This window comes from Anoplophora glabripennis, unplaced genomic scaffold, assembly GCF_000390285.2.
Source record: "Anoplophora glabripennis isolate ALB-LARVAE unplaced genomic scaffold, Agla_2.0 scaffold340, whole genome shotgun sequence".
NCBI lineage: Eukaryota > Metazoa > Arthropoda > Insecta > Coleoptera > Cerambycidae > Anoplophora > Anoplophora glabripennis.
This window is the reverse complement of record NW_019416421.1, coordinates 73,750-98,625: the sequence shown is the minus strand read 5'-3', so window position 1 is coordinate 98,625 and position 24,876 is coordinate 73,750. Positions and strand designations below refer to the sequence as shown.

The following is a 24,876-nucleotide window of genomic DNA, read 5'->3' as shown; positions in this document are numbered from 1 at the left end:
TTTACGCAACATAGTAAGAAACGCCGACAAAGCAGCAGATAACACGAACCATATCTGGTGATAAAGAGTTATAAAAAAAGCTTCAGGTCTCAAGGTGGGTCAATTCCTACTATATTACCCTATATTTAACCCAACAGTGATAAACAGCTATAAAAAAATAACAACAAACAAATTCTCGTGTTCTTTATACCAACAGAGTCATTTTATACATTTTTATAACATTTGATTTCGGCTGTTTGAACTGTTATCTTTAGTGACAAATCATTTATAAACGTAATAAAAAATCAAAAGCCCTAAATTAGGTCCTTGCGGTATTCCTGAGGTAATATTGAAAATATTGTATGAGACATTTGTTAAAAGTGATTTTATTCTCTTCGTAGTATTGTTCCACTCGCTACACTTGTTCCGCAATATTCTCCACTCACAAAATAAAATGTCACTTTTAACACTTCTATCATAAATAACTATTGTGTTTAATTTTATAGTACTGCCACTAGATGTCATCATGCATGTTTTACTAACAGTAAACTAATGAGAGAACAAAGTAGTCTTATAATACCACCAGATGTCACCACTTATTTCTCATTAACACTACTTCAAATATTTGTATTATATTAAATTAAAGTGCAATGAGAAGATAGGACGGTTTTATAATACCACCGCAAGATGTCACAAGTTATATCTCGCTAATGGTAGTTCAAACATTTAAAATATATCAACAAGGTGATATTAGAAGAACGAAACAATAACAGACTTGATTCATACTCGACATTGGCATCTCCAGTGCATTGATTGTAGAATAAAACCAAATCTCAGAGAATTAATTTGTTTTGTTTCTAAGTAACGAGCGTTCAAATAAAAACGTGGTCAAAGTTGGTTCTGAAAATTTGGACGTAGGGCGTAGCGTATAGCAAATGAACTTAAACGTCATCTGTCAAAGCGCTATATCGCCGCTATCAATTTGAATATTTTCGTTTTAAAAAGCGTTTAAAATGTTTTTTTTCTCAAGAACAAAAAGTGTTTATCATAGAGTCCTACTTTAGAAATGGACGCAAGATTGATGGAATATGGAAGTATTCTATTGAGGAATGTTTCATAGAATTTCAAAATCAATTTCCCGGCGTTGTTGAGTACAAAATTTTTCAAAGTGCAGTTCAGCGTTGTGTTAATGTTTTTCGTGAAACGGGCAGTGTAACAAGAAAAGAAGGAAGCGGCCGACCTAAAAAGCGGACTGAAGAATTAAAAGAAAATGTCCAACAAATAATGGAAAATGCGCCAAGAACTTCTGTACGTGTTTTATCACAAATGGTGGGAGTATCAGTCGGTATACCTGCCACACAGTGTTAAAAAAAGATTTGCGTTTGTTCTCCTATCGTTTAACTTGTCAGCAAGAACTTCATGAAGTTGATTTTCCGCGACGGGATGTATTTTGTGAATGGTTTTTAAACAACTACGGTGAACTTCATAATATCACCTTTTTTTCTGATGAAGCCTGGTTTCATTTAAGTGGTTACGTAAACTCACAGAATATGATATATGTGGCCTTCTGAAAAACCAGATAACTTTTTTGTCGAGGGCCCTCTACACGCTCAAAAAATTGGAGTTTGGTGTGCTCTCAATCGAAGGAGGATTTATGGACCTATTTTTTTTAATGGTACTCTTACTGCGCAAAAGTATAGAGAAGAAATTATCGCTCCTTTTGTTAACCAGCTGGAAGAAAACGAAATTACAAACTTTTACTTTCAACAAGATGGCGCAAGGGTACATACGGCAGGCGAGATGATGAATATGTTGAGGGAAGTTTTCCAAAATCGACTAATAAGCCTCAATGCTGAACATGAATTTCCACCGAGGTCATGTGATATTACGCCGTGTGATTTCTTTTTGTGGCCTTACCTTAAAAACACTATTTTTGAACTGCCTATTTCTGATTTAAACCATCCGCAGGCTCGACTTATAGACAAGATTCGTGAAATTCACAATACCCCGAGCATCTTAGAAAATATCTTTAATTCTTTGAGGAACAGATGTGAAAAGTGCTTGGAACAAGGAGGGGGACACTTTTAGCAGCTGCTTTAATTTATTGTTATAACAAAGAGGGGGACACTTTCCGCAGCTCCTTTAATTGTTTGTTATTGTTATCACGATTATTCTTTAAAATAAAGTTGTATAGTCATTAACGTTATTGAAACTGACAGCTGCTATACAGCTCGTTGAGAAATGAGTTAAGTTGGTCGCTATAAGCTACTCCCTACGTCCAATGTGTCAGAGCCAACTTCGACCACGTTTTTATTTGAACGCTCGTTATATTATCCGTATGTCACATGATTATTTCAATATTTCCTTCAATATGCTTAGTAGACAAATTAGAGCAAAATTTCGCGAACACTAAGTCACAGAGTTTTGCAAAAACATGGTTTATTAGACGGCGGGAGCTCTACCAACATGTGCGTTTCTAATTAGAGTGATCTACTGTAGCTACGGGTACATTAGCGTCGCGCTTATCATTAGAGCGGCGACGAATACGTTCAGATATTCCCCATAAAGTAACTTAATTCTCGTAGGTTATTAATTAATACGAAACTAGTCGCCATTAATTACAGCTGTAGCAGATCGGAGATTGCTTTCCAAGTTTACTGATCGCATAAATCAGACTGGAAGGAACTAATTCGGAATTTTGCGGAATTTAATCGCATGTTCCTTAAGCCGACTGTAATAATTTTTTAATTGACAGCTGCGTATTGTTGCCAAAGAACGACCCGAAAAGTGTTAAAAACCGAGGTAGTACTTTGTGCTGCCATGCCCAGTGTTAGAACCTCCAGTTGAGGAAGTGGTAGCAATGATTGCTACTTATTTTCCTCTTTTTAAAAGCAGTTGAGATTGTTTCGTTGAAGTATGGTACTCAATAATTTGACTGAACACTACTTGTCATGTTCGTTTTAATTTTGTTTATTGATTTTATAGTATGTAGTAAATACACTGTTGGAAGATAGAGTATTATTAATAAAATGATGTATGTATAATCCATAGATCTGATAATGTTATATCATTATTAATTTTTGCAGAATTCACGCTCGGCCACTTATGTTAAACGTTTCAGACGCTTTCCCGTGCCGGCCTTATTAAACTGGCAACGAGGGCGAGCAATTTTCCAACAGGAGAGAAAAACCATAAAGACAGACGTAACATCTTGTTAAAGGAAATGCGCCAGTCTGATAAATTCAGCGGCGCTAATAACGTAAATTTTCCGGCCACTTCGCTCGAGCGCAGGACGCCGTGCGCCAAATTGATCCCATATAAGATAAAATGCTTTATCGAAGTTATGATCCTTACAAAATCCGGCTGCAGCTACAGATTTGCCCGTGCACAGTCGGTCGCGATGTGTCGCAAATGGACTTCACGCTCAATTTCACCCGTCAGGCACATCATAGAGCTGTTCTCTTTTTTCTTTCTCTCGAGCTCGTTCTTGTTTAATCTCTTTTAAGCTTATTTTCTTTAATTACAAGCAAGGAGATAAATTCCCCAGAACATCGCAGGAGAATAACATTTCTCATGCTCCTCCGCGTTTCGTGAAATATATTATCTGGGTAGAATTTTAAATTGCTGCTTATCCCGTCCTAATTGGATTGTGTATGTGCGTTGCACTGAGATAACTGTAATTGCAGATTATAAAAAGTATATTGGCTACTTGGGAGAGGAAATCTTATTTGCAGTAATTATTATGATAACTGAAACTTTAAGGAACAAAATAAATTTCACAAACGTTAGAAGCAATAAAAGTACAATAATACAATTCGCTTTTAGGCAGTGGCGGCTCTTCACTTCTATACCAGGGAGGGCGGAAAAATTTACGCGAAAGAAAAACCAAATAGAATTGGGTAGTTTTATTTTAAGTACCTACTATTGAAATATAGGGAAAATGTACTCGACATTATTTTTTATAGTGTAAGTCCGTTATTCTGCTTTTGTCCGAAATAAACTTCTCAGCAACTTTTTCATTAAAGTTTGGTATTTCTGACACCATTAATTTTTGCAGGTGCTACAATCAATGTAAGCTTTTACAATTAAAAAAAAAACACAAGAAACAAAATGTAAGTAACAAAAATCTTATACCACACCTGAAGAAATTACGTTTGTTAAGAAAAAAGAGCGGTGAATAGCTATTACTTGGTTATATTTATATTATACGGTTTTTTTATTTATTTTAATGTACCTATTCTATCGTTTGATAAAATTAAGGCAGTCAAACATCACTTTCAATGACATCCTGTATATTACAGTATTTACGTATTTATCTTCTTTACCTCTACTACTAAATCTAATATCTCTATGTCTGGCTAGATGTAAATAATTTATGAATACGATTTTAGTTTTGCTTTTCCATAGAAACGGTTGCTGAGAATTTTGCTGTATTGAATATTATGCTTCCTATTGATAAAAGCTGAAGTCGCTTTACAAAACAAAACAAGCGTAGAACGTTGGATTTTAGCCAGTAAAATGGACGAAACTCCAGTGCCGCTATATTTTAACATGTCTATTATCTGAAAATGTCATAGAATAGCAACACTTATCTGATACAATTCCAGTTAAAATGGAGGTAATTTTTCAGTCTTATTCCTGCTGTGGAAAGATAAAACGTCAGTAAATATTAAATATTTTTAACACATTTCTAAAAAAAACATTGTTTCATTATTTTAATACAGAGTGAAATGTGTAACTGCAACAAATTCTGTACCTTAATAAATAAACAACCTACCGTTGCATTAAAAAAAATTTGGGGGTTGCTGCAACCCCTCACATAATTAAAAAAGGAACAAACCTCTTTGTAATATGTCCTATTGAACATACAAATTGACCTTTATTTATTAAGTTACAGAAAACTTTCCACTTTGTATAATCATTTTGCCATATGATTTCTTGTCGATACCACTCCTGATATATAATTCTTAAAACTACGAATAATAGGTTATCAAATCGACGACACCTATAAATATATGTGAGACTTAATATAGAGCTCGATCAATACCTTGCCACATAATATGGTATTCATCTTAGTCAAATACAGAGAACCTTAACGGCTAAGCCAATACTTAATAATGCATGCTCTAAGGGGCATTTTTCACAATTGTGACAGGTGGGGTGGAAAATTGGAGGAAGCATTCAAACCAGATACGAAATGGGTTCGAGATTTTGTCAGTACCATGTCTTACTATCGAGAAATATTGTCTTACTTCTAATGTTATGTGCATGTACGTTTGTAGCCAGTAGAAAGCGAATAATTAATATTTTTGACTTGGTAGTACACAAAAAGAACTCCTTTCTTCAGCTATGCTGATGGAAAGTATCTTTCGCATAGTTGAATGTATAATTGTCTATTGAGACTTTAGATTTTCTTTTCAATCTTCCTAAAAAAAAAATTAATTCCATACAGATAGTATGGAAGAAAACAGTAGTGTAGAACTGAGGGAATCAAATCAATTTCGGCAATATCTGACGTTCCTCAGGGCTCGAAACTGGGTCCCTTCTTGTTTGTAATATTTACTAATGACATTGTCGTTGATCTAGATGTGCAATGTTTGCTATTTGCAAATGATACAAAACTTTATTGAAGAATACAATCTACAAAAGATTGTTTCAAAATAACTTGAACAAAATCCAAGAATGATGTCTCCGTGCTTTTAAAAACTTTATTTTTGTTCTCGTTGAACCGAAATATGCCTCCCCGCAATCAATATTTCCTTATTCTCCGCTGTGACAGTTCCCAAAATTGTAACCTAACCAATTCCCCGGGCAGGTTGGGCGACAACTATTCCTCCGTGTCGCAGTGTCAGCCCAACAATCCGGCTCGAGGTTTGTAACGGCGTCAGCTGAACTTCGCGAGAGAACTCGGAATCGTGCTTAATGTAGCCTTCGTTCTCTCGTCAGACCGATTGTTAATTCCCCACGCATTGTACCAACTTCGTAATAATGTTTTAATGATTACTTAGTCGGGGCGGAATAATCGGCGAGTCTCAAGAAATAGATTAGAGCGACTGTCATTAAAGTTTGAAAATTTATATCCGTCTATTTATTCCGCGTAAGTGCAACAAAAGATGGCTGATGGCTTTGTTTTAGCCGGAGGCTTGAGAAGAAAAAGGGATAGTGCCAGAAAAAAGTGTAGACTAATGCTGGGGCTACACAGAGCGTTATGCTAGCTATATTCGGCACGTTCGCTACACACGTTAAAAAAACAGCGCTGTTAGCTGTGCTTTGCTAGGATCACTGTGTTTATTAACAACAGTTATCTCGTTTAACATTAACGACGTACAGAACAGTACGCTGGTTAGGTTCGCTGCATTAGCTATGTTCGTTTAAAATAGCTAATATTGCGGTCATACAGAGCGTTGTGCTAGCTGAGTTTACTAACACCACTGTATTTAAAAATAATTGTCGTTGTTAATGTTAAGCGCTAGGTTAACTGTGTTCGCTACATTCGCTATGCACTTTGAAAACAGTTAATATTATACTCACACAGAGAGTTATGCTAACTATATTAACTAATGTCACAATGTATGAAAAGCTGCCATCATTGTTTAATGTTAAAGACGCAGAGAATTCTATACTAGCTATATTCGCTACATTCGTTACGCTTGTTTATAATAGCTGCGTTTTGCTAAGATCAATGTGTTTATTATCAATAGTCGTCTTGTTTAATATTAAAAACGTACAGAGTATTACGCTGGTTATGTTTGCTACGTTAGCTATGTTCGTTTAAAATAGCTAATATTATGGACATACAGAGCGCAGTGCTAGCTGTGTTTGCTAACGTCAATGTGTATTAAAAATAGTTGGCGTTGTTTAATATTCTATGTTCGCTACATTCGCTATGCGCGTTAAAAATAGCTATTACTACGTTCGCACAGACCACTTGAAAGCTGCGTTTTGCTCAGATCAATGTGTTTATTAACAACATTCATCTTGTTTAAGAGAGTGCTATGCAGGTTATGGTCGTTACATTAGCTATTTTCGTTTAAAGTAGCTAATATTATGGTCATACAGAGCTGTGTTTGCTAACATCACTGTGTTTAAAATAGTTGTCGCTGTTTTATTTTAAGCGTCAAGTTAACTATGTTCGCTACATTCACTATGTACTTTAAAAGTAGCTAATATTATGCTCACACCGAGAGTTATAATAGCTGTGTTAACTAACGTCAGAATGTATGAAAATCAGCCATCATTGTTTAATGCTAAAGACGCAGATAGTTCTATGTTCGTTACATTCGCTATGCGCGTTAAAAATAGCTATTACTAGTTCGCACAGACCACTTGAAAGCCCTGTTTTGCTCAGTGTTTATTAACAACTTTCATCTTGTGTAATATTAACAACGTACAGAGTGCTGTGCTGGTTATGGTCGCTACATTAGCTATGTTCGTTCAAAATAGCTAATATTTCGGTTATACTGAGCGCTGTGCTAGCTGTATTTGCTAACATCACTGTGTTTAAAAATAGTTGTCGCTGTTTAATTTTAGGAGTTAAGTTAACTATGTTCGCTACATTCACTATGTACGTTAAAAGTAGCTAATATTATGCTCTCACCGAGAATTATACTAGCTGTGTTAACTAACGTCAGAATGTATGAAAAGCAGCCATCATTGTTCATTGCCATCATGCTAAAGGCACAGAGAATTCTATGCTAGCTATGTTCGCTATAATCGCTATGCGCGTTAAAAATGCCACAGTCACTATGTACGTTAAATGTAGCTAATATTATGCTCACATAGAACATTATGTATTAACTGACGTCACAATGTATGAAAAACTGCCATCATTGTTTAATGCTAAGGACGAACAGAGCTATGTTGACTATGTAGCTACATTCACTATGCACATTAAAACAGCTAATATTATGCTCACACAGAACGTTAATCTAATTGTATTTGCTAACATCATAGTCATCTTTAATGGTAGGGATGCACAGAGCGCTACGATAGCTATATTCGTTAAATTAATTGTAGACATTGAGCTGCGTACACTTTGTAGGTTATATCTCAAGACTGCAAGACAGCAACGATGCTAATAAACACTTTGAACAAATCACACAATAACTGTTATTTACGTGAAGATCCTGCCAGTTAAAATTTATATAAGACACGATCTCGCTCCTTCGCGTACTTCCCAGATCTAACGACTGTAATAAAAGATAAATAATAATAAAAAAGGGACAAAAGCGGCGGATGGAAAGTTGAAGTAACTGCTCCTTTATCCGCGGTAATGCGGCACATATAGGATTAGGAGCAAGGTGTACATAAAAGATCTCATAAGATAAGGAGCGGAGAGGTAATGGACTAGAAAAGCGAGAGTGAGGGACACCCAAGCACCGTATAAAGGGGACGTGGTCCAGGAGTGTGGGGCCGATCGAGGCCATGAATTTTGCAGGAAGACGGGAAGAGACCATTCTTGACCCCTGTTTGGGTTATTGAACGACGTATTGGAAATTGCACAATGCCAACGGTAAAAATATATTGAGATTGTTTTTGCAAGATTGGGATGCTTGGAATTGTTGAGCGTCGGCTGAAAAAATACCGGAAATAATCTACACAATACCTGAATCGTAAATTCTCCTTATTTTCGTTTCGTATTACCGACAAATTCATGTATTACAATTTGTTAATTAATTTTGTTCGTTTTCTTGCAACTAATTGTTTAATTACTAAACGTTAACATTAGAAGTTAATATTGTAGATATAGGTTCTAATTGATCCAAAGAAACGTTTAGAAAAAGGAAAATTTCAAAAAGTTGAAATTAATTTAACCTTTACAACCAACAAAGTACGACGTGCAAAACAGCGTTATAAACAAGTTGTTCCAAGGTCAGGCAAAATCCGCTCGAGAATTCGCTCTTTTTGTATTAAACAGAGCTTATTTTTACGGTAATTTTAAAAAAAAGAGAAATCACCTACGCCTCTTTGTTCCCAATATAGCTTCTTTTTTATAACGTTAATTGTTAATTAACTATTGTACGTATCGGACCGGGATTTTAAAGACAATTAAAGAAAGGGTTAAAGTTTTATTTTCAGAAGGTTTTACATCGATAGTTCAAGTAAAAAACGCGCTAGCAACAGTAAAAGTTAACGTTAATGAACAGCCTGCACGTGCGAGAAGGAGCGCCGAGCCCGCGCATGCGCGTGAACGTCGCTCTCGGTCGCCCGCGAAGTTTTTGACTGGAACGTTTCAAATTTGGTTCAAAAATGCGCGATAAAATGTCTACTAATAATTTTTTAACGTTCAAACTCTAGAGTGGCGCTATGTAATTGTTTAAAAATACTCTGTTGATCCCTTGTTGACTAATATACACCTGACGACATGAAAATTTCCTATATATTCATTATTAATTAAATGTTCCAAAGAACTAACTTTGTGAATAAAGACATCTGCGGTTCTTCCAATAAAGCACTTGCAAAAAAGTCGAAATTTCACAAATAAATTTGGTTAAGTCGGCGGAAATAGTCGCTAATTAACCGTGCAATAATGAGGGAAAGCCGGTTAATTTCCTGAAGAGAATTTTAAACTTCTCCGGCAATATTTTCCAGGTCTAATTAAAATTAATTAATCATCGTTTTTAGTAACTGTTACGAGGCACGGGGCCTGTTATTATTCATGGCTAGTGAGGCCGAACAAATTTGGGGAACGTGGTCGTAGGCAGAGTTTGGAGATTTTCCTATAACATCATTAAGGGTATATTTATAAAAGTTTGTAGTTTGTTTTTCAGCCTGGCTCTGTTCGAAAGATATAATAATGCCCTACAGGTTCGTTCACGCAAAACGCGCAGGGATTTTTTTACTGGGGAGTTTCATCGGTTTTGTGAAAACAGAAAAAGTTGTGTGAGTATAAGAGAAACTTTTATCAAATGATGAAATTTCTGCATACAGTAACAATAGACAAGGATATAATCAACAAATCGAGCCGATGACGAAAACTGTGAGTTATAAACAGAGCCAGTGGTTCCCAACATTTTTCTTCGCATTATCGTAGTAAGTCAATAGGTATTATCCAAAAGAAATTTTATAAAACCAAATTAATGTTAAATATTAATCTAGCAATCTATTTGAAAGAAGTATGGCTTTTACAACGTTATTCCTTTTCCAAAGACTGAGTACATAGTCAGATGTGGTTTCATTATTATCTGAAGATTTACGGAGAACATCTACTTGCGAAGTATGCTCCAATTTATCAGGAACTAATGTATTCTCTCTCATGACAAGGCAGCAGCAGATTGTGGCTTCATTCCAGTGATTTGTATCTTTTCAGGACGATAGAAAGCCATCTCCAATGATAATGAATATCTGAATAAAGCATTCCTATCTGTTTTCCCTAGACAAATTGAAAAAATAATAGTATAATAGCAATTTTCATACGATTACGTTGTTTTTGTTCTATGACTGACGAACTACTGTCACTGAAACATTAATGATACTTACATGAAACTTGATACTTGAACATGAAACATGATACTTACAGGAAACTACATCTTGCATCTTTCATTAGCATACTGGTAATATATGGCAGTAATTTGAAAATGTAATATCCGCAGAAAAAAAAGGCTAAGGGAAAAACGACATAAAATATGTTTAACTGCGAAATGAGGGGAGTGAACCAGATTTAAAGAGCCCTAATTGTCCCCATACATATTTATGCGTTCGGCGGAACCTTTTCTGGAGGAATTTTCACATTCTGGGTGGTTATATAGAAACCAGCTTTTATAAAGCAGAATGACCGGCTTCAATATACACAAATAAGGACTGGAAATGTAGGGAAACTACCGAAAGAGATATAAAAAGTACGTAGATCGCCCATTTCACCACCTACACTTTGGTACGTGTTCATTTTTGCTGTAAAATGGAAAGAGGGTATAAAATTTTAACGAACGCAATAGTCGCCTTAAATATGTATGCTCTCAGCGAGTTTTTTTCAGCGAAGAGCGGTATTAAGTTAGAATTGATTTGCCTTTTAACGTCTGTACTCTAAAAATTATAATTTGGTGGAGATAGAACTATTCCAAGTGAACCTCAATCGTTAAGGGAAGTTTATGGAAGTCATGATAGTCCAGGAGAATTACACATTGACATGGCTGTTGCTTGACGTAACTTGGATATTAGTAAAAGTCGGTCGAAAATAATTTATACAATGAAATTATAAGATTGCGCCAAGAAAAAAAGTTGTGCTATTTGCAAAAAAAATTAAAAACTGCAAAAATACTCAAAAATGACGTGTTTACAGAAAAAACTATTCCTGGTGAAATTGTTTGTTATGAAATTTGCTACAAGATAGAATTGTTTTAATACCTGCGCATATCATATTTTTGTTGCTAAATATCCAAAACAACGTAAGAAAGTGATGAAAATCGAGGTAATTTGGAAGAGTCAAACTGACAGGCAAGAAATTGTCCAATTCTACTATAAATGTAGATGTAAGTACTTTAAACGATTATAAAACGAAATTCCAAAACCCGATCCAAATCGGTGTGATAGTATTGGTATAAGACAATTTGTTACTAAATTTCAGCGCGAAATGTCGTTATTTCTTTATGTGAGTGCTGGGATTAAAGTTAGGCATTTTAATGTGCGCTGATTTTTTTACACTTACTTGGACCCCTTAACAATCATATAGAATCGTTAGAATATCAATTTTCTTTTTTTGGATAATTTTTGGAGCGAATTTAAAAGTTAGAAAAATTTTGACTTTATAAACAATTACTTTCGTGAAGCGGTTTCGCGGGTTGGAAAATATACCAAAGTACTAAAAAACAGTTCTCTTAAAGACGCTTAACTTGAAAAAAAGAACGTTCGAATCGGTCGTATAAGTTCCGAGATATCGAGTGTCAAAGTCAACAAACGTTAGCTGCAAAACTATACATAATGTAACAACAACAAAATATGAATTTGGTAGGTTTTTTAAGAACTTTTCGTATGTGCTTTTATAAATATTATCACACGTGTGCCTTTTTTATGAAAATTCAATGAATATCGCCAAGCCGACCATTTGAGCCGCAAAACCGGGAGGAGGGGATGAATGATAGAAATTGAAATTGCGCGTTCAAAAAGAGCGAGCCTTCTTCGGCGTTCAATATCTCGGCTTTTACGGCTCCGATTTTGATGATTTTTTTTAAATCAATATATCATAATGAGAGGAATTCAATTATCAAGATTTCATTAAAATATTATAAAGCCCTATCAGCCTATTACGACTATTTAAATTTTCACACATTTCATTGTTGCTGTATATTCATGTAAATAATAATATCGATGGTAGATATACATAGTCCATTGTTAATAGTTATTAGTTTTAATTCGCAATAATGTTTAAAACCTTGAAATTTTTATTTAATATGTAATTTATTTATTTGATATTTATAAAACGTATCAAGTATTCCGCTTTTTTACAGCATAGTTGCTATTTTCGCTCTCAATTTCTTCTACAGGCTGTCATACGGTGACGGCCCATTAGAATATTTCGGAGACTACTTCGATTTGAATTTTGAAAATTTGGGACCTGATGGTTTTGGAGGTTTTATTTAAAAAGAGTTTAAATAAAATAATGCCATTGTTGTAGTACTTCCGGTTATACCGGTAGTCGCCCCATCTATTTGCTTATTATAAATGGAACATCCTATATATTTTTGCATATTTGGATTCTACGCGTAATTTTAGGGAAATTTTATAAGGCTTCCCTATATTCATCTCTAATGGTCTAATGGTCTTCGACCTATTTCAGTTTCATATTTATTGTCGCATTTGATTGACCGAACCGCCAAAACTTGGTTTTTCTAAATTAGACACCCTATATATTTAATCAAAAATTTATTTAATTAAAATCTGTTGGAAAAATTTACTCTATATCTGTCCATATTACATCTCCATATTATCTTTTAATTTTTCTGTTTTGACGGTTTTTGTGATAAATAAAATGATCCAATTTCTTGCGAGGATGGCTATGAAATTGCTATCAAATTTAAAAAATCAAATTAACCAACCATAACCAACCATAAGTCATCATTTGCTGTTAATCTGACAGTGGTACGTACTTACAATTAATTAAACATTGATTTGAAAATAATGGAAAACGGTACTTATTCAAATGCTGATATTATAACTGAAATCAGCAATGATGTAAAAAAGTGAAAAACTTTAATAATACGGTGATGATGAAAATATAATAAACACGTTTTATAAACATAAATAAATAATTATTTGTATCTATATCTTTTTCTATATTCTATGCATACAATAAATAAATTACATATTAAATACAAATTTCAAGATTTTATTTAAACATTATTACCACGTAATTATTAAAACTAATACTTATTAACAGTGGATTATGTTCCTATATCCTACCATCGATATTATTATTTACATGAATATACAGTATAACAAATGTGAGAAATTTTAGGTACCTAGTCGTAATAGACAGAAAAGGGCTTTATAATATATTAATGAAATCTTGATAATTGAATTCCTCTCATTTTGCTTTATCGATTTAAAAAAATCATCAAAATCGGAGCCATAGAAGCTGAGATATTGAACGCCGAAGCGCGTTCAATTTCTATAATTCATCCCCTCCCCTCGGTTTTGCGGCACAAATGGTCGGCTTGACGGTATTCATTGAATTTTCATAAAAAGGCACACGTGCGATCATATTTATAAAAACACATACAGAAAGTTCTTGAAAAAACCTACCAAATTCAATTTTTATTGTTGTTACATTATACATAGTTTTGCAGCAAGCGCTTGTTGACTTTGACACTCTATATCCCGGAACTTATAGGACCGATTTGAACGTTCTTTTTTTCAAGTTAAGCGTCTTTCCGAGAATTGTTTTTTAGTACTTTGGTATATTTTCCAACCCGCAAAACCGCTTCACGAAAGTATTTGTTTATAAAGTAAAAATTTTTCTAACTTTTAAATTCGCTCCAAAAATTATTCAAAAAAAGAAAATTGATATTCTAACGATTCTATATGATTGTTACGGGGTCTAAGTATGTGTAAAAAATCAGCGCCAATTAAAATGCCTAACTTTAACCCTAGCACTCACGTAAAGAAATAAAGACCTTTCGCATTGAAATTTAGTAACAAATTGTCTTATACCAATACTATCAGACCGATTTTGATCGGGTTTTGGAATTTCGTTTTATAATCGTTTAAAGTACTTACATCTACATTTATAGTAGAATTGGACAATTTCTTGCCTGTCAGTTTGACGCTTCCAAATTACCTCGATTTTCATCACTTTCCTACGTTGTTTTGGCTATTTAGCAACAAAAATATGATATGCACAGGTATCAAAACAATTCTATCATGTAGCAAATTTTATAACAAACAATTTCGCCAGGAATAGTTTTTTCTGTAAACTTCATATTTCAGAAGTTATGTTGGAAAATGTTAGAAACACGTCATTTTTGAGTATTTTTGCAGTTTTTAATTTTTTCTGCAAATAGCACAACTTTTTTTGTTGGCGCAACCTTATATTTTCATTGTATATATTATTTTCGACCGATTTTTACTAGTATCCAAGTTACGTCAAGCAACAGCCATATCTCGAAGGTTTTGAGTTTAATTCTCTTGGACTATGAAGGAATTCTAAAACGATATGTAAATTCATAGACAGCGAAAAACTGAGGGTTAAATTATACACTGAAATAACGTTCATATCTGCTGCATAGGGCAGCATCTGTACAAGCGGCCTCATCTCCTAGGAAAATAAGATCAAACCTCTTCGGAACACAGTCAAACTGTCACGCTGGCTTCCTGCGAAAGCAACAGCCCACCCCGGCGGCGTCCACATCTATTCCAACTTAATATTTCCTCCCAGTGCCGTTGTTACGCCGCGTCATTAGCATAAAATGGATGTTTGCACAATAATTAACCCCGCAATTTATATAGCTGTATTATGCCGTTTCAGCGAGGGGCGTATCATTGTTCGCGAGGGTACGTAGCCTACTTGGACCGTTACTTGAGTTTTGTAGTTGACTCTCTGGGGCGCCGTACAACACCTAACAACTGGGGGAGATAGGGACCCAGATTCGGTTTATCATTCCTTAATTACTTGACGTCGGTTGTGTGTGGAATGACAACCGGAAACAAGTCGAAATAATTTAAGGGTGATGTAAATCCGTAGGTATTCCTCCGTGGTCTACATTATCTTCCCAATAATTCACATTAATAAATTGATATAAAAACGATCCCGATCACAGTATTGATAACTCGTAGTTGTACAAGTTACTGGTTTTCGTCTGTCTAATAAAGTCATTAATGATTACTGAAAATAGTAACGGTACAGAATTAGAACCCTGAGGCACACCACATTCAATCTGGTGAGATGATAGTAATAGACGACTAAGACAACACTTTCAACACAACAAATTAGATGGATAGTGTTTACAGTATGAAACAATATTTTACAGGGTGTCTTCTAAATTCACATATTAATTTTAAAATGTTCTTTCTTTAATTATTTTAAACCGAAAAACCTTAACGAATAAAGGGTTAGCAACGATTTACGTCGTGTTGAATCACTGAAGATATTTAGGCAAGTTTATGGAACTTGAGGTAAGGACTTGTATAATTAAATTGTATAATACTTATTAAAATAGAGAAATCTTAATTTGTATACATATTAGCAAACACTCAAAAGTCACATAGGTAATATTAACACAATTTTTAATATTACCTAGATTAAATTCATCAGGGATATGGAAACCTATAGGTGGCGTTATTTCTAAAGAATGACGTTTCATGGATTTTTCTCAAGAATTTTAAATGCAATGCTATAGTTCTATTTACATAAATAAATTCAGCACAAAAAATTGATGAATATATGTAGTATAAGTTTGAAATTTCTAACGAAGGTGTTGTTTATTTATTGGTGCTAAATATTTATCCAAGTTTAGGTTGTTACACGATTTCTTAAAAACGTGAAATAGCAGAATAAAACTTTTTATAAGTTAGTTTAAAGAGCATAAAAATAGCTACATTTTCACGCCGAAAACGGTTCGATATCTTTTTTTGTTATCAAGTTATTCGCAAATTAGCGAGCAAAAAATAAATAATGATAATGAATTGAGGAACACGACGCTAACGAAAATGTATTTAATTATCAAAACAGAATACGTTTATAAATGAACCTACCTAAACCTACGCAAATGAGTAAGTCAATAACAATCTTGAAAATAATAACAAAAACAATAACAAACAGATATTGATATTATGTAAAGAAAGAACAATTAAATTTTAACAAAAGTAAAGATGGTTATAAATGCTAGAAATGCATACCATTATTTTCAATGCAGGAATTTAACCTTTGCTGCATATTTTAAAATATCAATATTTAAGGTTTTTTCAGGAAGTCATAACAATAATTAATTTACATTTTATTCCTAAGCTTTATTAATGTAAACAATGCATTTTTATTTTCTTTATTTATATAATATACTTCTTATTTTCACATATTATGTATATATATTATTCTATTTATAAATATCTTACATACTTATAAAATAAAGAAGATAAATTATTGTGATAGCCTTTTATATAGGTTATTATAACAATATTTTATTTAGATTCAAACATAAAATTATCAAAAATCTAATTGCAATACATAAAAAAATGTTTTAATGTTTAGACAAATTATTCAATTATTTAAATGTTAATTGATTAATAAGAAAAAAATTGAACCTATATCTATAACTTCCCGTCAAAATAACTCCGAAAATGTTGATAATTTAGAATTTTTTGTTAAATGTTTAAACAAAATACTTAGTTATTTGCAATATTAATTTATTAAAAAATGATATTTAATCATTCGTATAATGTTCCATTACAAAAAATTACAAAAGATGATGTTTTGCAAAAAAAAAATGTTTTGTTAATGTTTAAACAAATTATTGGATTAATTTAAATTTTTATTTATTAACAAAATGCATATTTGTGATGTATGCAAGAAGGTAACCCAAATTAAAAAAAAAAAACATCAAAATCGGTCAACAAGTTCCAGAGATATAACTTGCTTTATCAATTTGCTCGTGGATTTGTAGGTTCCCCATCCACTGACTCACAGTCATCTTGTATCGAAGTCATTATTTGCAGCATTCTCAGAGATGCTGTTACAAAGCTATCGTCCTCAAATATTTCACATAGAAACTTTAGCTCTTTATCTTCGAAATGGCACTTATTAGAAGTCTTATTTGTTATAAACAAAGTAGCTGTGATTTAAAAAAAGAAGTGTCTAACTTTGCTCCAAATTAAGTTAGAGCAACTTATTTGTTTTAATTTGTGTAAAATTACCAGCTTTACGAATATAGAAAAATAGTCTATCTAAATATAATAGCTACAAATTTATTCTAATTGTTTATAAGACAAAAATGAACAAACATGACAGAACAAAAATGACAGTGTTGTGTGGTACGTTTTTGTAGTTGCAAAAACAATTTTTTTTGCAAAAAATAATTTCTTCCAATACCTAAAAGCAGTCTTTCTCTTTCATATGACACCCGCAGAAATAAAATATCTTTGTAACTTTGCGTGTCAAGTTGTTGCAAAAATAATGCCTCTGGGATAAACATTTAGAATTTTGCAAAAACTATTTGATGAATCGGTCTGAAATTTTAATCACATATTAAGGACTATAAAAGCCAACTATTTATGCAATATCAAAGTCGTAGGTTGACTTTTGCAAAACTTATTGTTTATTTAGTAATAATCGAATTTTGACAGTTTTTTTGCAATTTGCCGAGCAACAAATTATCGTATCGTATTTTAAAAACCGCCATTTTAAAGGTTTTTTATTCTCTACAAGTTGGTTGCTTTCACATTATAATAAAAAATATCGTTTTTTTTTCTGGTAGGCAAAAAAGTGATATTTTGGGTTATTTTAGACATTTTATTGTTAATTACAAAAAAAACTCACCTGATGGTGTGTGGGTTTTGCACATATTATACTAAAATTCACCCAAATTTTATGAAAAAATTTACAGATCCTTGGCTACTCAACGGTCACCACCAGGTCATTTATTTTCCTCATATCCCTGGACTATTTGTACTAACTAATATACCTGAATAGGAAACATTCTCGAGAAAAATTCAACTTTATGTTTTGGTATGTGGATTGTGCCCCCAAGCGGCCGAGCTACGAACCTGAAAACTATTTCCAGCGGTTTCTCTTGGTTGATTTATTCATCAAAAGTTTTTCCATAATATGGTGATTCGCCGACCTTAGTGGGACACCCTGTATAATCACACAATTGAATAAAGTTAAATAACTTAAAATTATTCGTTTTCCAAAAAAAAAGTGTATGATAATTTCGTACAAAATACAATTTATAATAATCAAAATTTAGAAAAATCAATGCTGTAGAAATGTAAAAGAATTGAGCTATGATATTTCAGAAAATTAAAAACAATACTGTCCCATTTCATCAATCAAGATTACTTTTCAGAGATATTTCAGCAAATTTTTAAACTGCCACACTCTGTATTTCGAAAACAAAAACTTCTAGGTCCTTAATTAGGTAAGGTTTCCCCAGCTACAATAATCCAAGGAACAACCACTTGCAGTTATGACATTGACGAAAAAACACCCTGTATATTCTTCATTTCAAATTAACCTTTCTTTCTGTCACAATCTATGTCATGCTCTACACACTATAATCATTTAATTTAATTTGTCCGACTACCTGCATAAATGTAATGAATCCCGTACTCTTTGTGAAAGTTTCTATCTCTATCTTTAGTATCTCTATGTACGACGAGAGGTTATCCACACTTTTTGTCTTTGCGGTCCTGCACTCGTCTCTATTCCGCGTTTTTATAAAGAACAACACTCGGAGGATCGGCGGCTTTGAGGAAATAGATAGCCGGGATTTGTAAAGCGATGCCGTAACAAACGAAACAACTCCTATTTTTTTGTATTCGGAGACTTCTTTATAAATTAGAAGCACGTTACTTCGGGGAGTTTTAATCTTTTTAATCAAGTCGTTTAGGAAAGTCTTCCGGAAATTAGATCGTTAGATTTAGAATTGTTCGCGTTCGCGCTTTCTGTTTAATTGAAAAATTTTAATTTTCATCGAAGGGAATATAAGTATAAACGGTATCAATAAAGCTTGTTTTCATTAATTAAAGGGGTTAACTTTGAGTACGTGAAAGAAAACTATGGAAGTTTATAGAGACTAGTCCTTGGCTAAATTCCATGTCATACGTAGATTTCAGTTGTCGACAAGGAGTCTGTGCAACATTGATTTTAATTTGAAATCTAGTACACTGCGGAATTGGATCTTACGATTTTGGTTTACATTTCAATAACAGTAAACTATTTGTCTTTTATTTTAGTGGCTCTTCCAAAGTAATAATGCCGTAAAATGACATGATTTATTACATTTCATTGAGATACATTAAAGGATATTATTCAATGTGTCCAAAGCTTTTAAAAATATTGCTTGAGTCATCGAGTTTTGTATGTTTTTATTATACTTTAATATTTTTGGTACCTATAAATAAAGTTATAAAGGAAATAATGTCATAATTTAGTTCTTTGCATTGGTATTACTTTGCGATATTTTTCTATGTATATCAAAATAATGTCACAAAGTAACATTCTGCATCGGTTACTAAATCAAAATGCACAATTGGAATAGTCCTGAATTCTTTTAAATTATAATTAAAATACATGAAAAATAAAAGGACATTTTGGTGTTAAAAAAATTATTTATTTTCCACTGATCTTTCAAAGGATTGATAGTGGACGTGAAAATTACTATTTCCATTAAGCAACCTGTGATTTAAAATGTTGTGTTCCAGAAAATTAATGAAGAATTATTACGCGAAACTTGGGCCGATCCTGCATCGCCCCGCTTAATCAACTGCTTACAATGCTGTAAGGAGGTTAGTTTCAGTGTGGAAAATTGCTGTATCTCAAATTTTTTGTGATTTTTACATGCCAATTTTCCTCATAGATCGATACAATGCAATATGCCTAGCATTGTCCAACATGAAGTCCTGATATGAATTATCTAGATTTTTTCATTTAGAGATGTATTAAACAGAGTGTGTATTGAACATCCATTGCCACCGCCGTGCAGTGGGAAATATAAATATAAATTTCTTTTTTTTTTCTTCAAATATGCATAATTTTAAGATTCTAGGGCGATAATTTGTTATATCTACAGGGTGTCCGCAAATTTCACCGACAACGTTTGACTGCATATTCACGACGATAAATAAATGCGATCTACGAAAAAAAATGAAATAAAATTTTTTTAATTTTTGAGTTACAGGCCTTTAAAGCTATCAAAAATATTTTAATGAATAACTTCATAACCCTTTTACCGATCGCGTTGAAATTTGGGACATTTATTTGGACTATTATGGCGTATTGTTTCTTAAAACTTTAGTCAAATCAACATACTGGGTGATAGTTTTCTCCGGTTACCTTTCCCTTTTAGCGGTCAAAACTTTTACAGTGGTCGCATTTTTTTAAAACGGGCAGCAACATTGAAAAGGTTGTTTTATTTAAAAAAAAATATATTAAAAACCGAAATGTAGAGATCTGCAAATAATGCCATTTTTCTCAAAAATGGCTTTCTGTAGGTGATTTTCTCAGGAGACAATATATTTTTTTAATAAAACGACCTTTTCGATGTTGCTGCTCGTTTAAAAAAAAATACGACCACTTTAAAAGTGTTGGCCGCTAAAAGGGGGAGATAACCGGAGAAAACTAACATCCAGTATATCGATTTGACTAAAACTTTAAGAAATAATATGCCATAATGGTTCAAAAAAATGTCTCAAATTTTAACGCGATCGGTAAAAAGGTTATGAAGTTATTAATTAAATTAGTTTTATTTTTGACAATTTTGAAGGCCTGTAACTCAAAAACCAAAAAGTTTTTATTTAACTTTTTTTTGGTGGATCGTATTTATTTATCGTCGTGAATATGCAGTCAAACATTGTAGGTGAAATTTGCGGACACCCTGTATATAGGAATTTCTTAAATCTAGTAAGAACCCATCAAAAATAGTACCTAATTCGGTAATGAAAAATAAAAAAATCAAAAATTTCATATCCGAGGTTGATTAAACAACGAAAATAATCATGTAGCTTCACAATACTTTCCAACCTTAAACCTGAATTCAAGAACATAACCTCAAATTCATCAAACCTAACCTCAAAGTAATACATATACTCTTTTCTAAATCTATGGATATCATTACTTGAAAACTATATCTTTGAGCTTATATTTCTTAACTTTAAAGCCATAAACCTACACCCATAAAAACCTAACCTCAAACCTTTCAAAGCCTAACCCCAAACTCTCAAAACCCAACTTCAAATTCTATAGAGCTAGAAATTCATAGAATGTATATGTTCCACATCAAAGAATAAAAGTCCTTGAAAACTATTTTCTGAAACTTATATTTTTTATTTTTGTAGCCTAACCCCAACTCTCAAAACCCAACTTCAAATTCTATAGAGCTAGAAATTCATAGAATGTATATGTTCCACATCAAAGAATAAAAGTCCTTGAAAACTATTTTCCGAAACTTATATTTTTTTATTTTTGTAGCCCCTAACCTCGATTCTTAAACATCTAACCTCAAATCCAAAAATCTTTGGTGGAAAGTCAAACGGAGTATATTTTTCAAACTAAAGAATGCGACTCCTTGAAACCTCTATTTTGGAGCTAAGATTTTGTACTTCTATGTATATCCAATACATAGATAAAATTTCATTCGATAAATTATAAAAATTTCAACAATTTCAGTTAAAAACTCAGACTCAAAATCTATATTATTTACCGCAATTATTCGATGGACTGCATTTAATTATCTTTATTTATATAAGACATAAGCCCTTTTACCGCGTTAAGTCTTTAAAACGGTTGTTTTTCTGTTTTTTTACTTTTATTTATTTGTTTTTTTCTTTTTGATTTTTTTGTTTGATTTTATTTTTTCCTACTTCTAATTTTTATTCAGTATTACCAAAATTTTCATTTTATTTTTAAGGCGACGCCGAATACTTTTGTGTACAGTCGATGAAATTAATTAGACCTAGAACACGCATGTAACATAATTTTCATTGCTGTTTGGAGGCACAGAGAAATATTTCAATGGCAAAAAATGTTGCACCAGACGACGTCCCTGAAATTCTTGCATGTACTCTACATACCAGGTTTTAAAATTATCTTCTGCATTATTTTTAAGTAGAAATATTCTGTATTTACTTGCTGTCACATTTCGTTATACTTTCAAATTTCCGCCCGACGCGTTTTGAACACTTGTTTTTACTAAAATTAATCATTTTTACAACCCGACCCGTCGTCTACGACAAGATCCGCAAATTGAATAACAATATCTGGCCTCATGTATAAAAGATAAGCAACTTTATTATTTCCGGTCCATTTTTTGTATGCCTCCTGCATCATACACATCAGCATAATATCGTACCGGACTCCATTAATCTTCTAGAGTATAGTTATTAGGCGCCGCAAAACCCAGGAGAAATTCCACAAAAACCCACACACACACACATACACACATTTGAGCAGAGAATGCGGTAATATAATAAATGTCCTGCGACCAATTTGAATCGCCGGTCACAAAAGATTGACCACAGACCAACAAAACCCCCAACAATGCCCTCCATCACGGACGTCAAGAGGATAGAAGGGATAAAATAACTCATAAAGTTTTAGTGGTGTTATATATCTAGCTACATTATATTACACTTCATGAACTAAAGGAATAGTTTTTATCTTGGGGAAGAAATATGCGGCGCGAAACCGCGCACCTCATTTATTTCGTCTTTATGTTGTACAAAAAAACACAAAGGTAATAGTGAAAATAAACTAGCTTTGGCTTCTCTAAAATTGCACAGCGAAGAAGTTCATACACTTGTTTAAATTCACGAAGTAGTACAAGCACAATAAATAATTATTTCATTATGTTGTTTATCTTATTTTATTTATTTTTAAAAAACAAAGTCTTTTAACCATACACCCACGCACATCGAAATGCGCAAAGCAAAAAATGAAAATTTCGCCGATATTTTGAATATTTTCCAAACTTCCCCTACGGAGCCCCGATTTCCGCCAAGCGCCATCAGTCGTAGCAGGGATGGTAACAAAGCATTCAGCAGTTGACACACCGCCGACAAAGCGCAAAGACGCAGAAATTTTCGACTTAGTTCCGAATTTTTGGAAAATGAAACATTTCCAAATATTATAGAGCAAAAAAATTCATATAAAATTAAGAATAGGTCTTTACTAACTGTCATCTTGGGATACCTCAATGACCTTGAACTCATGATCAATTTATAACCCTTAATGTACCTAAATCTTATGCTAAATTACAATATTTTAAGTACTCCCTTATGCATACAAGACAGGACACCCTGTAGATAAGTAGTAGAGAAAAAAGCTCTAACAAAAATTTTTAAGTGGGAATATTCTTAATCAGGAATACAAAATACCAAGAATAAGTTAATAAAAATTGATTCCTTGCCGACTTACTCGAAAGCAGCTTTGTGCGGAAGGAAACAGGAATTCCTTGAACAAAATACTACATAATGAAATTGTTCAATTATAATCCAATTTGTTACCATACAAAGACCCGGTGCTTTTGTCTTTGTCTGCAAATAGTTCTTTTCAACTTGACTAAAAGCTCCTCAGGACTTCTAAGAAATACCTTTGAAAGATCTAATCCAATGTTAGCGACAAAGCTCATTACGTCCAATCAAATAAACCATTTATTTTGTGTATAAACTTGGCTATTTTTCGATGAAACAGATTTTAAGTAAATATTAAATACATGCCCAAAAAACCAAATTTAAAGATCTATTTCAGTTAAAAGCTTGACACAAGCTCATGTGAATTGGTTTGAATATCTTTATTATCTCTTATTGACGACAATGCGAAGGTAAACCAACCTTTAAAGGAGTTGCTGTTTGTATACCTTATAAGGAATAGCAAACACATTAAAAGCGGAAACAGGAAAAGCTTTTCAACAAACCATAGAAGGTGATAGTTCTGTCTTTGAATGACGTGAGCGAGTATACGGACTGTGTGAAACTAATATCCCCCTTTGAATTGATTTTATCTCTTCACAGGTGTTTCTGTTAGAAATACGAATAACAGAAATAAACATACCGTTGCCTCGGGGAAAATGTATCTCTTATGACGTTTATCAAATGCTACGTCATTTGTGCAGTGTCCAACCGTGTTTTAGATATTGGCAGTACGAAGACCAAACAACAAATTTCTGTACAGATTGGTAGATTGGCGGTTGTGATGATATTCTCATTAGGGAAAATAAGCAGGATACAACACTAAGCGCTCTGCTTGAATTGAAAATACTATTACTAACTCCTATATTCAAATTTCATTTCAATTAGACGATACGAGCATAAAACCCACCTGCATCTCCGTACTCCGCCAAGTAGAACAGCAGGAGGAACAGGGGAAACGTCGTAAAGTGAAGGTGTGTAATATTCTTCATATCCGGTGCATAGCTCATGCCACATTTTGTACGCCTTTATGATGCCACTTCCTGCAAACTTCCCCCGGAAACGACCTTCTGGATACACATCTGAGGGTCCGCGGAGTCACTCTAGGCGGATTAAAACCTGGAAAAGAAAAGGAAAGGTTTATATGTATCCAAAACATAATATAATAATGGAAAATAAAAATGTGAAAGAGAAAGTAAATGTACTTTAACTCGTCGTGGATGAAACGCAGTAATTTGTTTTTATTTTCAGAAAGTGAAGTGTCAAATTTGATACTGAAGATGTAAATATTGGAGTATTGCATAAAAGGGCCAGATTTAGTCCCTATGTATTCCTGCACTTTGTGGA

General features: G+C 33.2%; 1 protein-coding gene across 3 annotated transcripts in view; it reads right to left on the bottom strand.

Moving 5' to 3' along the window:
• Positions 1-24,631, bottom strand: part of LOC108909578 — a 68,203-nt gene extending 43,572 nt beyond the window's left edge. For all 3 annotated transcript variants that reach the window (XM_018713959.2, XM_018713960.2, XM_018713961.2), the window contains exon 1: positions 24,440-24,631. In XM_018713959.2, the coding sequence (XP_018569475.1) occupies positions 24,440-24,539 (100 nt within the window). In that variant the 5' untranslated portion in view covers positions 24,540-24,631. The remainder of the gene's footprint in view (positions 1-24,439) is intronic.
• Positions 24,632-24,876: the final 245 nt, after the last annotated feature.